The following is a 19199-nucleotide window of genomic DNA, read 5'->3' on the forward strand; positions in this document are numbered from 1 at the left end:
AAAAAATAAAAAAATAACAATTCCCACCCAATGCCAATGAGNGATCGGATGTAGTGCGAAATCACTCTTAAATTTATTACTATCGTTCCCACTCACACTACTCGTCGTTGTAAGTGATGTACGCGTTGAGATAGTCGCTCTGCGCCTCCAGGATCAGCTTGTGTGGGTTGGTGGGGAAGGGCGCGCTTACCGGGTCTACCGTGCTAACCGGTGCTGACGTGCCTTCTAGTTCCTGTAATAATAATAATACAAGTCTTTAAAGCAGTGGTTCTTAACCGGTGGTCCGCGGACCACTTGTGGTCCCTGGAGGCATTCCAAGTGGTCCACGAAGGCATCGTACCTAATAAACAAGTGACGTGACGTGATGAGTCATGTCAACACAACGCAACCGGCGCACAGTGGGCGAGAAATCGACCTCCCCTTTCATAGGATTTTGAAAAAAGTGGTCTTAAGATATCAAATTTCTGACTTCACCATACCATTTATATGCCTATGTTAACATGGGCTAGTGTCGGCTCATATACCCTACCTAACACCCTGTATATTGTTACCTTGCGTCGCTTGCGGTTCTTCTTGTCCCAGGGCGCGTAGGGTATCTTGAGGTGCACGGTCTGGATGTGCAGCTTGACGGCGCTGCTCTGCGTGAAGCGCCGGTGGCAGTGCTGGCATTGGTAGCGCTTCTCGCCCGTGTGCACCTGGAATTACGTTATTTACTAGCTGACCCGGCGAACTCTGTTCCGCCTTAAAGGCAATAATAAGCATATCTTTCCGTATTTGCTCACCGTTTAGACCTACCCTGGACTACGACAAACATTTTAAAACCAAAATCAGCTCAATCGGCCCAGCCGTTCTCGAGTTTTAATCAGACTAACGAACATCAATTCATTTTTATTTATATAGATAGATTGTAGTTCTTGCAACTCACGAAGGCGAGTGAGCTTTACTTGTGTGTGTACGTGTACATGCACATAACGATTATGTAATATCTGTCAAAACTTTTGAAAAGCGAACAGTAGCGAGCCACCACACATCTAAAGCTCATAGCCTTCGTGAATCGCAACAACTATACCCATTATTTATATTTTTTCCTTGTATCAGTAGTAGTAGTATAAAGTAACTGGTACTTTGACCTCATATAAAACACGCTAGATATTTGAACCCCATGTTACACGCCAGTTACTGGACTCTATGTATCACACCAGTTACTTGGGCCCCTTATCACGCTAGTTACTTTTTGGATCCAATGTATCACGCCAGTTACTTAAACCTTAGTATCACATAAATGATACTTGGACTCCATGTATCACAAGATACATTTACAAGAAAAACACCTAGTCTTCCGCTTTGCAATGGACTTCCCGAACCTTAATTTCGAACTCCTCCTATGTTCTTCTGATTAATTTTGTTGCGGGTCCAATGACAGTTTAACTTTCCCCCGGGACAAACTTGACCTTCATTGGTTGGGTTTTTGTGGCGGTCAAGCTGTAGATCCTGGCTACACAAGAGTTGCAGTGGTGGGAACGAGAGATGGGAATAGTCCCGTAAGATACATTGGTATCACACCAGTTACTTGAATGACCTCATGTATCACCCGTTACTTGGACACCAAGTATTACACCAGTTCCTTGGGGGACCCTAGTATCACAATAGTTATTTGATCTCCATGAGCTCACTGGTGTGATACGTATTACACCAATTATTAAAATGGTTAAAAGTTTCCTAAAATGTTTGTCTACATAGTTTATAGTTATACACTGATTGTTTTCCTTGTAAAATAAAATTACTATTATTTTTCGTATACTCACGACGATGTGCCGGTCGCGGTTGCTAGGCATAGAGAAGCGGCGGTCGCAGTGCGGACACTCGTAGGGCCGCTCGCGCGTGAACGCACGTGACTACGTTTCTTTATTGTATCCTAGTATCACACCAGTTACTTATATCTTTGTATACTCACGACGATGTGCCGGTCGCGGTTGCTAGGCATGGAGAAGCGGCGGTCGCAGTGCGGACACTCGTAGGGCCGCTCGCGCGTGAACGCACGTGACTACGTTTCTTTATTGTATCCTAGTATCACACCAGTTACTTATATCTTTGTATACTCACGACGATGTGCCGGTCGCGGTTGCTAGGCATGGAGAAGCGGCGGTCGCAGTGCGGACACTCGTAGGGCCGCTCGCGCGTGAACGCACGTGACTACGTTTCTTTATTGTATCCTAGTATCACACCAGTTACTTATATCTTTGTATACTCACGACGATGTGCCGGTCGCGGTTGCTAGGCATGGAGAAGCGGCGGTCGCAGTGCGGACACTCGTAGGGCCGCTCGCGCGTGAACGCACGTGACTACGTTTCTTTATTGTATCCTAGTATCACACCAGTTACTTATATCTTTGTATACTCACGACGATGTGCCGGTCGCGGTTGCTAGGCATGGAGAAGCGGCGGTCGCAGTGCGGACACTCGTAGGGCCGCTCGCGCGTGAACGCACGTGACTACGTTTCTTTATTGTATCCTAGTATCACACCAGTTACTTATATCTTTGTATACTCACGACGATGTGCCGGTCGCGGTTGCTAGGCATGGAGAAGCGGCGGTCGCAGTGCGGACACTCGTAGGGCCGCTCGCGCGTGAACGCACGTGACTACGTTTCTTTATTGTATCCTAGTATCACACCAGTTACTTATATCTTTGTATACTCACGACGATGTGCCGGTCGCGGTTGCTGGGCATGGAGAAGCGGCGGTCGCAGTGCGGGCACTCGTAGGGCCGCTCGCGCGTGTGCGTTCGCATGTGCACCATCAAGTTGGCGTATTGCTGGAATTATAATAAAATTCTTGTAAACTATAGGTCTTCCATGCCTTCAGAGTAAAAGGGAATCGCTATAGGATTTTAATAGAAATGACATTGTTAAAATTTAAAAATAAAACGCACTTTTCCAGTAAAACACATTCTTATGTCTTGCGATAACAAAATTCAGAAATAATGTAGCCTTCTACAACACAGAAAACAGTCCGCTGAAAGAAAAAACAAACAAGCAGTGGTGATTTGTGACGTCACACTTTCGCGGACACCGAGATAGTATAGTAATTTTCGGATGTCTGTGTTCAGGAATCGATTACGACATCACTAGCGTGCGCGCACAACACTACGGTTGAATCTTTTTTTTTTTTTTTTTTTTTATGCTAGCCAAGGCAGGTATTTGACCGCAATCGCACCTGGTGTTAAGTGAGATGCAGTCTAGGATGGTACATATCTGCCCTGTAAGTGCCTATTCACTCTCGCCTTGAAAACGCCCGGATTATAGTGTTCAGGAAATACAGCAGCAGGCAGCGAATTCCAGTCCCTAGCTGTTCGCATTATAAAGGAGTCGTCGAAACGCTTAGTGCGAGCTGGTGGAATGTCGACAATGTAGGGATGGTACGCTAGCCTGCGTCTGGTTCCCCGGTGATGGAAAGGGGCTGGTGGAATTAAGTTATATAATTCCTTCGCACATTCTCCGAAGTGTAGCCTGTAGAAAACCGTTAGAGAAGCAACTTTACGGCGGTGGTGAAGTTCCTGGAGCGACGCTTCAACAAGGGTCGGGCTGTCGATTAGTCTCCTGGCACGCCTTTCCACCGAATCCAAAGCAGCCAAATATTTCTTGGCAGAGCCGTCCCAGAGGTGGCAGCAGTATTCCATGCAAGGTCGGATCTGTGCTTTATATAACTGCAGCCTTTGCTTATTGGAGAAGTACTGCCTTGCCCTCGAGAGGATACCAAGTTTTTTGGCAGCAGTTTTCGCTATGGATTCGATGTACTCGCCAAAGTTCAACTTGCTGGACATTTCGATACCCAAAAGTTGGAGTCGCTCGGTGATTTTAACAGGCACACCTCGGAATGTTGGAGCCAGACGAAATGGACTTCGTTTGGCGGAGAACAGACACGCCTGTGTTTTGGACGCGTTAAATTGGACCAGATTGGCATCGCCCCAATCAGAGACATCCTGAAGGGCCAAATTTAAGCGTTCGATAAGGGACTCTCAGAGCAAGTTTACGTGCCTCTCTCCCGGCATGGTCGGTCACCTGGTATGGAAAGAGCCATTCCTGGTGGTGTGCATTGAAGTCTCCCAAAATGACTAACTGCGCAGAAGGGTATCGGGCTAGTGCCTTATCAGCTGATTGGCTGAGGTAGTCGAACAGCCGGGTTGTCTCAAGGTCTCCGCTGTGCGAACGGTAAACACAGGCATAGAGTAATTTCTCCAGGCCCGTGTCGACTAAAGCCCAAATCACAGAGAATCCGGGAACCTCCAGGCATTTGAGACGTTTAATGCAAATGTCGTCACGAGCATAGACGCAAACTCCCGCCCGGGCTTGAAATTTATGTTCCAATGTGTACCCAGGGTAGAGCAAGTACGCCGCGTCAGCTGGACATTTGATCTGTGTCTCTGTGAGGAACAGCAGCTGCGGTTTTTCAGTCTCAAGGTGGTGGTGGACTGCAGAGAGATTGGAGTGCAGCCCTCGTATGTTGGTGAGGTGCACTTTGAGTGGGAGGACGTGCAACCGCTGTTTAACTTTTTTCCTTGTTCTGTGTACCATTTTATTATTTATTGAGAGTGAATAAGTGGAGGGAGTATGGCAGTTGAGCGAGGCGTTTTCATGTACGCCCGGAGAGGCAGACGGGGTTAACAGACCGTTTAGAGCCTGACCTGGAGACCGCGGGGACGCCCGAACCCCCCCAGAGATGGCCACCTGGTCCTCCCGTCCGGTCGCCAACCGGCAAGGTGGAGCATCCTGGGATTTTTCGCTAGGTGGCGGGGCAGCCTTTCACGTGTGGCTGGCAAGCTACTTGGGCCCCCAACTTCCTGCGGTCAGCCAGCGGTGCACTGTGCTTCGGATCCCGCTAGCCTCCAGAATCAGGCGCCCGATGCGCCCACCCCGCTAAACTCAGAACGGCGATGTCACAATCCACGCAACTGCTCGGACCCATACTCCCGAAACGGCTTCCCCAGAACACGCTCCGGAACACGGTGTAATCCGTTTGGCGGTGCGGCTTAGTCTGGGGGGTGGTAACCAGCCTCGGCCGACGCCTACCACCGGAAATTGGCTACTCATTTGGCACCACCCAGGGGTCACTTGTGGGGTCTCAAGGGTAAACCCACGGAAGCGAGTAGCATTAATCTGACAGTTAACGGTTGCGATCGCGCCCGGCGCCTACCGCACTTGACTACCATTCATCTTACCGCGATCATCAAATATTTGTGATTTCATGTTATAAACCCTGAGTATCGAAGAAACCGAGTTTCAAATTTTCAATCATAAATACATCAACATCCAGTCTGTAATGTGCCCAAAACCTTTTTTGAAGGCTGGATCTGCACCTGGCCTTTTTTCACTTTTCCCTAAAATGGAAACCGAAGTAACAAGCGCAACTGCTGATTTATAAAAATAAAAATTTCTTACCCTGGTGGTGTGTCCGCAGACGTCACACATATACCGCTTCAAGTAGTCAGCTCCCGGGTGCTCGGCCTCGTAATGCTTCCTCGCTTGCACGTCGTTTGGCAGAAACTTGCCGCACTGTAACCGGAGATTATTTGTTTTAGAACCTTATTTAGAATAGTTGATTGACACTTTTTATTAGCTGTCAAAGCGCGAATCTGCTGTAGATTTTGCACGGCAAACACAAACTATAACGTCACTTTTTCGCTAATTCAGTTGAAATTATATGTTTTTGGTTAATTAAACCAATTTAATCTAAGAGGTAGACCGCGAGAATAATGGATCTAAGAAATAATAAAGAAAGCTGGTGAAAATTGGATCACAATGAGGGCTATCGTTTTTATACTGAACAGTTGGCACCCCTGGCGATTGACAGGACCTTACTCTACAGTGGCGCCATCTTGATGAGTGCAAATGCGATAGTCCTCCTACCACTTTCGCGCTCACCAGTTGGCGCCACTGTCTTCGCTACTAGCAAGTGACAGGACCTTACTCTACAGTGGCGCCTACTGGTGAGCGCTAAAACGATAGCCCTCATTGTAAAGGACAGAGAAACATGGAGTTATGCTTTTATCGCTCCACTTTATTGACTTTACGCAATAAGTCCATACATTTGTCGTCTAAATCTAAAGTTATCCATAAGATTTTATCACGGCGCACATTCTAGCCCGGCAAGGCCTAAAGGACAATGGGCAAAATGGTACCCGGCTCCAATAGATATGTGTCTAGTATCGTTTGAAAGGTCTTACCAAGATGAACAACTTTTACTATGACCACCATTTCAGATCTGGTTGTGTACGAAGATATACATACTTTTTTGCAGAATGGTACCCGGCTCCAATAGTTATGTTTGTAGTGTCATTTGAATGGTCTTACCAAGACGAACAANAGCACCCACCTGGAAGGCGTTGAGCATGGCCACGTGGTCGGAGGCGCGCTCGCCGGCCAGCGCGCGCTGGTGCGCGGACAGGCGGCGGCGGCCCTCCAGCGCGAACACCTCGGGGAACGTCGTCGAGTTGCCGCCATCGTACTAGCACGAGGCCTAGAGGGCTGCTGTCTGTCTGTCGCCGTCGCTCATGCTGGCGTCTCGCTTTACGAGAGAGGGATGGCAACATTCGAAGCTTTGCATAACGATTTTTGGACTAAACCTAGAGCACGAAGCCTAGAAGGCTACTACGAAACGCTGTTTCTGATCTGTCACTGTCATTTATGCTGGAGTCTCGCTTTGCGTGAGAGGGATGGCAACATTCGAAGCTTTGGATAACGATTTTTGGACTAAACCTAGAGCACGAAGCCTAGAGAACTACTCCGAAACGCTGTTACTAGTCTGTCACCGTCGCTCATGACAACATTCGAAACTTCGGATAAGGTTTTTTCGGAGTCGCTCATGCTGACATCTGTCTTTGCGTGAGAGGGATGGCAACATTAGAAGCTANATCACTTGCGCTTGTGTTGAATGACATCGACATCAAGGTTCATCAATTCAAGTTTAAAATAATAGGCAGTAATGTATGAAGAAAGAGCTTCTATTCTGTACCTACCTATGCCCGTGTAATTTTGAGCGGTGTCAAATCGGAGTTTTCGTGCGGGGTGCGCGGGTGTTGTGCGAAGCGTGAAGGTCAAGCGCACAAGGTCATTGAGGAATATAATCGCCTTAAGCCCTAATGGTAAACTTGTACTAGAAAATATTCACTGTCATTCCTGTATCCATATTGTATCACAGTTATGGCATTCTTACACATCTACGGCACATAAACCTATCAAAAATGAGTTGGCATCTTACACACAAACGGTATAAAGTTCAAAATCCAACTATAGTTCCAAAATACTGAACTGTCCTATCCATGACATTGACAGCAGGGCGCCACCGTCAATACCGGATCGCTGGTTCTGATTTTTGCCATGTTGGAAACCATATATTTGAACGATGGTAGCGCCCCCCTGTCATTGAGTTTGGTGGGACAGTTCAGCGTGGGTCATCTATAGAACTCTCTATGATATCTTACCCTGGTGGTGTGTCCACAAACATCACACATATACCGCTTCAAGTAGTCAGCGCCCGGGTGCTCGGCCTCGTAATGCTTCCTCGCTTGCACGTCGTTTGGACCTTACACTAACGGCATAAAGTACAAAATGCAAGACTATGCTATGCTAGAACATTATCACGTCTCACCCTGGTGGTGTGTCCACAAACATCACACATGTACCGCTTCAAGTAGTCAGCGCCCGGGTGCTCGGCCTCGTAATGCTTCCTCGCTTGCACGTCGTTTGGCAGGAACTTGCCACACTGTAACCGGAATTACATATTTGTTTTAGAACTGTTTATGTTTGTTTTAGAACTGTACAATGACCCCAAGCTACCCATCCTTATCGCTCGCGTGTAATTATATTGCTATCGCGCACGCACACTCGCAGCCGATGTGAGTGTGCGAGCACGGTGTACAAGAAATTCGATCTGCTCGGCGACCGAACTTTAGCTTTCTTCTTCTTCAATATATTTCCAACAATGAACCGTCCCAGCTATGACATTGTCAAGAGGGCGCTACTATCTATACAGGATTATTAGTTCCAACATTTGGCACTACTATCAATACTGCGCAGCTAGCAGCTAGCAGACACCTGGTGGTCAGTATACTTACCACTTCACAAGTGGTGGGCGTCTGCTCGCCGTTGTTGTGTATGATGTCGGCCCAAGAGCGTCGGGAGCGCCGCGGGCGCGGCGTGCGAGGGACGCGCTCGCGCGGGCCGAGGTTGCGCCGCAGCTACAGAGACACCTGGTGGTCAGTATACTTACCACCTCACAAGTGGTGGGCGTCTGCTCGCCGTTGTTGTGTATGATGTCGGCCCAAGAGCGTCGGGAGCGCCGCGGGCGTGGCGTGCGAGGGACGCGCTCGCGCGGGCCGAGGTTGCGCCGCAGCTACAGAGACACCTGGTGGTCAGTATACTTACCACTTCACAAGTGGTGGGCGTCTGCTCGCCGTTGTTGTGTATGATGTCGGCCCAGGAGCGTCGGGAGCGCCGCGGGCGCGGCGTGCGAGGGACGCGCTCGCGCGGGCCGAGGTTGCGCCGCGTGCGACGCAACGAACGGATCGACCTGGTGGATAGACAGCTTTAATTAATCTACACTAAGAGCGGTCTACTATGTACGATCCGAACCCGCAAAAAAACGAATCTAGAAAACTAACAAATGAGAAATCGGAATCGGTTGACGATTTTCTGATCCCGTTCGTAAATTACCATACAAATAGTTCTACGACTAGTCCAGACAGAACGTATCTTCACAGATTCGGGTTGGACGTAGTGCGAAACCGCTCTAACATAAGCACTTAAGCACACTACGTTTATTTGAGGCGCCATCAACGTACATAAAACAATAGAATAGAACGTATTTCTTAATGTTAAAATAGGTCATAATTTTCATAAATAACCAACTGGTCAAAATGTGTAAATCTGCCAGTCACCATGTCTGGATTAGATGGCTAAATAGGAAGAGTTCAAAGCTACTGGGGAAGGATAGAAGGTTAGGAAAGCTAGAAATCTAAGAAGTCCAGGAGGCTGGTTAAAGCTGTCATCAGCATCATCATTATCATTTCAGCCACAGAACGTCCACTGCTGAACATAGGCCTCCCACAATGATTTTCAGATTAACTGGTTTGTAGCGGACTGCGCCCAGCGCCTTCCTACTAACTTTAAGATCGTCTGTCCACTTTGCAGGTGGGCGTCTCACGCTGCGCTTTGTAACCGTTTGGGAAGATAGGTAAAAATAATGTCTTAACGAGTAACAGTGTGACTTGATGGGAAATTTTTCCCAACAAGTAACATGTTATAGTTCTTGCAACTCACAAAGGCGAGTGGGCTTTGCTTGTGTGTGCACGTGTACATGCACATAACGGTAGTGTAATGTAAAGGTTAGACCAGACCAACGCGTGCAGCCGGCGTGCACGATGACGATGGCGATGGCGACCAGACAGCGTGTATGAATTTGTAGCGATGTGTTCACATCAACGCGTCCTGTCATTGGTCGCGGCGATCTATGCAGCGTCTGCACGCAGCGATCAGCGATCATCGCGACATTTGTCACTGTGACGTTTCTGTTTTTTAAAATCGANACGTCGAAATATACAAATCAAGAAGTTAGGTCAGTGATCGCAGTATACACTATTACTAGTCTATGTATACGAACGCCCGAGATTTTGTCGTTTAGAAATATCTTCAAAACTAGGTACCTGACTTAGCTTTATGAAAGAAAACGTATTGGCAAAACTACGCATTTTTACATTTATTAAAAATAAAAAGCTTGAGTAAAATAGTCTTTATTTTATAAAACTAGGTCATTTACTTACTAGGATATTTAAAAGTATGGAATTAAGTATGAATTACTAGTAGTACTATAGGTGTACCAGAATCTCATGGCAAATGGGGAAAATAAACTTTGTTGAGTGCAATACTGGGGAAATTGGATTAAACGATCTTGATACTGTTTAATTTTTTATTTGACTTTAATATTAATGAACATGAAGTACGAATGCCTACCTATATTTTAGATATGTGTATGAAGAATGTTGTTATAAATCGGGTTTTTAACATAGAAATATGTCTTGAAAAATAAGTAAACCGTATAATATTACTGTAAATAATTTTATTATGTATCATTCTTATAACTTATCACTTCATTCAGAACTAGAAAACGATTCTTAAGAACTCCACTTGCATGTCTTGTTCTTTAATAGATGATCAAGTTAAAGAGGTATTTATACAGGGTGGAATTTTGTAATGCCACCTGGAGGGAGAGTACTCTTAATACTGTAGATAGAAAATTTTACTGAAAGAAAATATTCCTTTATTTTTGAAAAAAAAGAGAACTGCATTCAAAGATTTTCGAATTTTTTTCGAAAATTCACCACCTATACCTACCATACAATTTTCTGTAACATTATTAAAATAATTTAAGATTTCATGGTTTTCCTATCATTTGATTTATCAAGTTTGTTAGAGAGATTTCATCCTTATACTTAACCCTAACGATCGATGTAATAAAAATACAGGATATAATTTTTAACAGATTTTAGTTGGTTAGATTCCCGGGTGTGGCAAGCAAATTTTTGGAAATCTTTGAATGCTGTTCTATTTCTTTTCAAAAATAAAGGAATGTTTTCTTTGAGAAAAAAAATCTATCTACAATATTAAGAGTACTTTCCCTCCAGGTGGCATTGTGGTGGTAGCTCACAAAATTCCACCCTGTATAATATAAATCGCTCTTTCAGCATTTCAATTACTCAAACTTGCTTGATAATATCTTTTTCAATTTTCTTTACATGGTCATAACGTTTTCACTATTCCTCTGAACCAATGTATGAAATACACCTGAAAACCCCGAAAAAGCAGCTATTAGGTAAGAATAATATAAAAATAAACATCATAACCCTTATACTTTCATTATAATACTTAGTGGAATTACTGCTTTCAAAACGTGAATTAGAACTGGCCCCATAGCAGACATTTTCCTACATCTAAAGGCCTTTTAAAATATATATTGGTCATGGCTATTGGAGCGGGTACCACTTTCCATACATTTGTGCCCATCATCCTTTGTTTTCCAGGGTGGTTAGTATACTCACCACTTCGTAAGTAGTGGGAGTCTGCTCGCCGTTGTTGTGTATGATGTCGGCCCAGGAGCGGCGCGGGCCTTTGTTATGACGCTTCTTTGTTATGACGTTAGCTGCGGCAGCTACAGAGACACCTGGTGGTCAGTATACTCACCACCTCGCAAGTAGTTGGGGTCTGCTCGCCGTTGTTGTGTATGATGTCGACCAACGAGCTACGAGTGACGCGAGCTCAAGTTGAGAACTTGGGACACGTTTGTTGCAGCAAGTTAATACACCTGGTGGTCAGTATACTTACCACTTCACAAGTGGTGGGCGTCTGCTCGCCGTTGTTGTGTATGATGTCGGCCCAGGAGCGGCGCGAGCGGCGCGGGCGCGGCGTGCGAGGGACGCGCTCGCGCGGGCCGAGGTTGCGCCGCAGCTACAGAGACACCTGGTGGTCAGTATACTTACCACCTCGCAGGTGGTGGGCGTCTGCTCGCCGTTGTTGTGTATGATGTCGGCCCAAGAGCGTCGGGAGCGCCGCGGGCGCGGCGTGCGAGGGACGCGCTCGCGCGGGCCGAGGTTGCGCCGCAGCTACAGAGACACCTGGTGGTCAGTATACTTACCACTTCACAAGTGGTCGGTGTCTGCTCGCCGTTGTTGTGTATGATGTCGGCCCAAGAGCGTCGGGAGCGCCGCGGGCGCGGCGTGCGAGGGACGCGCTCGCGCGGGCCGAGGTTGCGCCGTGTGCGACGCAGCGAGCGGATCGACCTGGTGGATAGCCAGCTTTAGTATCCGGACTAAGGCCCGGTTTTTTGATTCGTAGTTAAAATAACAAATTGTTAAACTTTGCTACTAATGGTTAAATATTTAAAAAAAATGAACTAATAGTTTAAAAATGTATTAAAAGTCAAGCTAACCATTGTTCGAAAAACATTTTTTTCTAATATTTAACCACTTGTCATTTGACATCCGTCAAATTTGACCATTGGTTATTTTAACTACGAATCAAAAAACCGGGCCTAACCGACCAACTAACAGATCACAGAAACTAAAGGGAGATGTGAAAAGGGGGCGGGGCCGGTGTTTCAGCAATATGCCCAAAAACAGAACACACTGCTCGTGACAACTCAATGTCTGACAGCTGTCAATGATGACAGCAGCGACGTCATTTAAGTAAACAGTTTACATTGCTTGCGTAGTACCAGGCCTGTTCATCTCCGCGAGTTTACATCGAAAACAAAACACGCACGATGGCCCCCTACAGGATACTATTCGACAAGGCCTCACATACGAGCGAACATTGACTCACGCACGCGTATTCTTGTGTATGATGGAAGAAAATAAAGAAAATGGTGTACTAAATACTGTGCAGTATTTAACTGCCTAAATAATAATAAAAACACAGAATGTACTTTTTTAAGTTGCCTCAAGACACTGAGAGGTAAGTAAGGTAGTTAATATTATTCATGATAATTCATGCTTAATCATGTATTTCCTCCGCCATTTTCCACAGTTTGGCACCTCACGTCAAATCATTTTACCGAAGTCAGCTCTATAGCTTCGGCGCAGTGCCGATCACTGACGATTGTCAACAAAATGGTGCTTGACTCTTGAGACAGGCTAAATTACACCATATTGTTAATGACATTGAGCATACATTTTTTTAAATACCTTCGCGAAGTAAAACTTCTGTACGTAGTACTTATTATTATTCTGTGGTAGTACTAAAGATTATTCGAACTTTTGAGTACTGATACCGCATTGAATAATGAGCAGCGGTGGTATTCGAACCCACGTTCCTCGGATCTCGAGTCGGTAAGTCCGACCACTTCACCGTTGGGCTATCGTGGCTATAATTCAAACTCAATCAAACTCCCCGCAATCCGCGCTTCCCTCGACCAAAAAGTGGTAGGGCGCATCTTCGTGGATGAAACGATCTATAACATGTTACTCGTTTTGTGACTCCTTGGGAACAAGCGGATCTTGATACTCACTTATTAATAGTCGAATGCTTGTTAGAACTTCCCAGGTGTGTATCGAAGGCCGTCGCGCTCACAAATTGGACGTCACATTCAGCGCAGTAATGCGGGCTGGATTTGTCCACTGTTACGGTCTTGGTAGACTCTACATCCTGTGGAATAAAGACCAATTTAGCATGAATTCTTATGGATGGATTCTAGCAATAGATCTACATATTTTGGCATAGGGTAGGGAACAAAAAGAATCAAAAGTTAAACTGTATAATATGGAGTTTGACAATTTTTTCAAATTGCCATAAGCTGGGTATGACTTGCCCCACCCTTGTCTTACGTTCGTATTCACAAACATTACTATGAGGTCTCACAGAGCGCGTGGACGCACAGGGTGACACACGAACCAATCACAGAGCTCTATTCAACGCTGTGTTCGATTTGCTGCTTCACTTAAGCAAGCATCGTTTGTGAATACGAATTTTAGGCCACTGTAGCAACATATTTGTCCTAAAATAAAAGAATCCTAAAGTTGATGACGGACGTGACGACGTGGACCGACGACATCGTAAAGGTAGCAGGGAAGCGCTGGACCAGGCCTGTTCATCTCCGCGAGTTTACAAAGAAAACAAAACACGCACGATGGCCCACCTACAGGATACTATTCGACAAGGCCTCACATACGAGCGAACATTGACTCACGCACGCGTATTCTTGTGTATGATGGAAGAATATAAAGAAAATGGTGTACTAAATATTGTGCAGTATTTAACTGCCTAAATAATAATAAAAACATAAAATGTACTTTTTTAAGTTGCCTCAATACACTGAGAGGTAAATAAGTAGTTAATGTTATTCATAATAATTCATGCTAAATCATGTATTTCCTCCGCCATTTTCCGCAGGTTGGCACCTCACATCACATCATTTTACCGAAGTCAGCCCTATAGCTTCGGCGCAGTGCCGATCACTGGCGTTTGTCAACAAAATGGTGCTTGACTCTTGAGACAGGCTAAATTACACCATATTGTTAATGACATTGAGCATACATTTTTTAAATACCTTCGCGATGTAAAACTTCTAGTACGTAGTACTTATTATTATTCTGTGGCTGGACGCAGGCCGCTACCAATCGATCAACGTGGAAAGCATTGGGGGAAGCCTATGATGATGATGAAAGTTGATGACAAGTGACAACTGACCTCTTTAGTGTGCGAGATGGCCATATGGTTGTGTAGCCCGGTCACGCTCACGAAGCTATGGCCACACAGGCTACACACATTCGTCGACGGGTGCTTGATCCGAATGTGCGTTAATTGGGTCGATATCTTCCTGATAACACAAAACAATAAAAGTTAGATCAGTGGTTCTTAACCGGTGGTCCGCGGACCACTGGTGGTCCGCGGACCACTGGTGGTCCCTGGAGGCATTCCAAGTGGTCCGCGAAGACATCGTAATAAACAAGTGACGTGACGTGATGAGTAGAGTCAACACAAACGCAAACGGCGCACAGTAGGCGAGAAATGGACCTTCCCTTTCATAGAATTTTGAAAAATAAATAAGTGGTCCCTGACAAGACAGAAATTTGGTAAAATGGTCCCTCATGACTTAAAGGTTAAGAACCACTGAGTTAGATGATGATTTTTACATAGCACGATCTATACTCGCACTCATAGCAAACGACGCAGCTATTTTTTAAACAGAGATGCACAGTACACATTATTTTATTAATTACTAGCTTTCCGCCCGCGGCTTCGCCCGCGTGGAATTTTGTCTGTCACAGAAAAACTTTATCGCGCGCGTCCCTGTTTCAAAAACCAAGATAAAAACTATTCTATGTCCTTTCCCGAGACTCAAACTATCTCTATGCCTTTCATCAAAATCGGTTCAGTGGTTTTAGCGTGAAAGAGTGACAGACAGAGTTACTTTCGCATTTATAATATTAGTATAGATTTTATACTTACTCAAACTTTCTATCACAGTGAGGACATGGGTATATAACGTTTTTGTGCCACTTGTAATGTGTGATTGACTGGCCCCTGTAGAAAAAATAAAATCGATTAAAGTTAAAGACGTTATAACTCAATAAATAAACATAACAATCACTACATAATATAAAACAAAGTCGCTTTTCGCTGTCTGTCCCCATGTATACTTAGATCTTTAGAACAACGCAACGAATTTTGATGCGATTTTTTTTTATAGAAAGAGTGACTCAAGAGGAAGGTTCATAAGTATAAAACATGCATATTATAGAAGAGAAAAGCCGGGAAATTCCATTATGTCGCTAGTAATCTCTAAAAGGAGTTTCGTGGAATCGTCTTTAGAATTTAAGTTACATTAGGTAGCCCAGAGCAAAGTTATTGTCCAATATAGGCTACAGCTAATTTTAACTCCTAAAGTCCGGTCGTCGAGCAGATAGAATTTCGTACAATGATGAACACACTCACTGTGCGATGTCGGCCGCAGTGAGTGTGCGAGCGCAACAGCAATATAATTACGCGCGAGTGATAAGGATGGGTAGTTCGGGGTCGTTGTACGAAAGTTCTATCTGCTCGGCGACCGGACTTTACTTCAATACGTAAATTGGTTGCATAACAAAATATTAGAGTATATCAAAAAAACGTACGAAACTTACAAACTGAAACACTCAAAGTTGCACAATTGACACGAGTACTTGCAAACGTGAGTCATCCGCATGTGTTTATACATTTTCCGTTTCTCCGGGAAGTGTAGCTTGCACATATCACATTGTAGCGGCCCGGATATTTGCTGGAAATAAGATAGCTTTTTAAAACAACCAATATTACATAGAGGAAGTTGAACGTAAAATAAAGCATAAGTTTCGCTCTTCGTCCGATCCGAATCAATCTAAATACGGTACCAGAAAAACTATCTCGACAATTTTGGTGACTGAAATCGGATCTATGTGTAAACTAATGTACAAAGAGTTTTTCAACTACTCCAGACTGTATACTATTACCATAAATTTGAATCGGACGCTGTGCGAAACCGCCTAAAGATTATTGTTGCATAAAATATCTCCAGTCCAAAGATTTAAATATTGTGTTAAATTGTCATTTTCCTTACCGGGTCATGTTTTTTCAAATGAGTGTTGAGGGTAGTCTCTGATCTGAAGCCTTTAAAGCACAATTCACACTTATACTGCGACTCCAAATAATTTTTAGTCATCTTTCTGGCGAGAATTAATTCATACTGTTCGTTATGAGATATTGGTGTGTACACTGGAAAATCAATGGGATTCTTTCTCCTCTTTTTAATGTGAGTTTCAGGTTCTTGGACGGTGTTTCTCTGACGTTTCCCACCTCTTTTGTCCAGCCAGTCAGGGCGTTGGTAGTTTGCATTTTTGTTTCTTATGCCATTCTGCACGTGGACATTTAAGTAGTGCTGCTTTGCTGTGCAACTGAAAAAAACATGTTAAAAGACATTTAGTTAAAGTACATAAGCCATTCGCAAATTGTAAACGTAAAAACTATAATTTTTGTGCCAAAAAATCTGCACAAACAAAATTTGTCATTGCTGTAAATATCGTCCCACACTATTACACATTTCATAATTCCTTTTTTATCATCATATAAATTGAAGGATTCACAATAAAAAAACTTACCGGTCAAAACTAACTTCAGGACACTTTCTACAAATATATTTAAACATATGCTTTTCCCTCATATGCGATTGCAACAAATGGTCAGTCTTATAACAATAATGGCACAATTCACATTCAAATAAACCACTTACATACTGAAAAAGAAAAAATACATATTAATTTATAACTACCACAACAGGCAATGTGTTGTGTAAAGTACAGCCAACTAGCAGCGATACAAAAGGTCGATACGACTATCGAGTTGACAATATATTCTGTCTCTTCCCATCTTGTGTATTTCTTGTAATGTCTCGTTCTCCCGCCAAAATATGTCAAAGTCAGACGGGTTCACCCATGACATTGGGTTTGTTTACATTTGGTATCGCTTCTCGTTGGCCGTACTTTAGAGGAATATGGGTGAGATCTTTAGAGAGACACAATAAAATTATCTTCTAACTAAATATAAGTAAATAATTTCAAACTACCATACCTTATCATGCATACGCTGGTGAATCTTTAGCCTCTTTTCACTAATGTATGGTTTATTGCAAACGTCACAGCGATATCTGTCTTTTTTATCACAAAGTAACGTGCATATCTCCACTACTGCTTTCGCTTCCTTCATCGATATTGGATTCACTATTGCATATTCAAAGTTGAGATCACTCCCATCTACACTGTTCTCCAGCTTACTTGGCTCGTCTATAGTATTGCTATAATTTGCTGTGTCGAGTGTGTTACTATCATTTGCTGTGTCGAGTGTGTTACTATCACTGTCACTATCAAGATACCTGTCAACCTCAAAATCAAGCACCGTCCGTATCTTATTTTTGGCAGGACTAGATGTTGATTGCTGATATAAGTCCTGATCTTCATTGTCATCTTGAAATTTAACTAAATCTTTAATATTAATTGAATCCTTGTCATCTTCTTTTAAGTTTTCAGCAGTTAAATCTCCATTTACTTTGTTTGACTCGAACATGATCTCTTTAGATAGTGTCCCATAGGTAAATATGGGTATATCATCATTATGTTTTACCGATAACCGGTTGTTATGAACCCAACAAAACTTAGCTTGCTCATAGTGAACTTTGTCTAGATTTAAGTATGACAGTGAAGGCGCAATACCAATAACTTCCCGATTAATCGCTTCTAGAGTTGATTTTTGTATCTGGAATAAACATAAAATTTAAGATATTTTATTAAATTAGCAGTAACATTTTACATTCCCTGAGCCATTCATGAAAATTAAATTAAAACATAAACGAACAATAAACATCATTTCACAAAGTTTTGTACTTTTACCTCTTTATTTTGGAGTAGCAATTCCTTGAAGGTAAAATGTGCTCTCTGGCATTTATCTCGGAATTTGATAAAGCGTTTCACGTAACCAACACATTCAAAACATAAAAATTCTGGTAGCCCATCGTATCTTGCACTCTGAAAACAAATTCAAAATTATTAATGTTGAAAAGAAAATGTAGATTTATTTATGCAGACTTTGTTAATATTTTAGAGCCAATACATAACTTCAAACTTGTGATTTTTTGAACTGGGGGAAACTCAACCTTGAACTATAGAGAAGCAATTTTGTGACGTTATTATTAATTAAAAAGGAAAGATGAACTTTAGGTGTAAACAACAAGGTATTTACCAAAGAAATTCAATGCAAATATTCTTATTAAGTTGATGTAACAATACAGTATTTTTATAACGTGGATTAGAGCCTTCCCTTACCTTAAAAATATTAGAATTAACTCTTTTATAGTAAAAATAAACAAAATACCTGAAGCCCTGTTAGTTTGTAGAATTGTTCACGTAATTTTCCACTTTCCAGACTGATTAATGTCACGTTAGTGCTCAGGCAGGCGGCACATGCCTTTAAATTCAACATTTTACAATTTTAAACCACTTAAATACTTTAGAAATCATAAAAAATCGAAATTAAAAATCGTAGCACACATCTCGGTACGCTGGCGTTTACTTTTTTAATTTGGGGACCACAGAGAAAATAACTGTGCAGTAAACTAGTGTCAGATTTGTATGTGTATTTGTACAAATGGATAGTCTTTGAATGAATAATTTTATGAATAGATTTTTAATTGGATTTCTGTTAATTTTGAATTAAATACTCATTTTTTCCATTTTTATTTCAGATATAACTCTGCCACCCACGAATAAATGAACTAGTCTTTGTAGAGAGGGGGTAGTGAACTAGTCTTTGTAGAGGTGGGTAATGAACTAGTCTTTGTAGAGAGGGGTAATGAACTAGTCTTTGTAGAGGGGGGTAATGAACTAGTCATTGTAGAGGGGGTAATGGACTAGTCTTTGTAGAGGGGGTAATTAACTAGTCTTTGTAGAGGGGGGTAATGGACTAGTCTTTGTAGAGGGGGGTAATGGAATAGTCTTTGTAGAGGGGGGGTAATGAACTAGTCTTTGTAGAGGGTGTAATGATCTAGTCTTTATAGAGGGGGGTAATGAACTAGTCTTAGTAGAGGGGGTAATGAACTAGTCTTTGTAGAGAGGGGTAATGAACTAGTCTTTGTAGAGGGGGGTAATGAA

The 19199-nt window shown here is 43.2% G+C and overlaps 1 protein-coding gene across 1 annotated transcript; it reads right to left on the reverse strand.

Moving 5' to 3' along the window:
• Positions 1-49: 49 nt before the first annotated feature.
• Positions 50-18696, reverse strand: LOC114363463 (zinc finger protein 420). The gene is made up of 14 exons (XM_028319187.1): positions 18424-18696; positions 17943-18077; positions 17128-17808; positions 16659-16792; positions 16121-16454; positions 15669-15802; positions 14995-15069; positions 14233-14362; positions 13055-13191; positions 11684-11828; positions 5437-5550; positions 2700-2813; positions 552-695; positions 50-232 (listed from the first exon to the last, which is right to left on the reverse strand). Exons 1-14 carry the CDS (start codon positions 18529-18531, stop codon positions 98-100), a joined length of 2520 nt encoding a protein of 839 aa, XP_028174988.1. The 5' UTR covers positions 18532-18696; the 3' UTR covers positions 50-97.
• Between the last annotated feature and the right edge of the window lie 503 nt (positions 18697-19199).

This window comes from Ostrinia furnacalis, unplaced genomic scaffold (assembly GCF_004193835.3).
Source record: "Ostrinia furnacalis isolate ACB-3 unplaced genomic scaffold, ASM419383v2 OfSCF7140, whole genome shotgun sequence".
NCBI classification, from domain to species: Eukaryota; Metazoa; Arthropoda; class Insecta; order Lepidoptera; family Crambidae; genus Ostrinia; species Ostrinia furnacalis.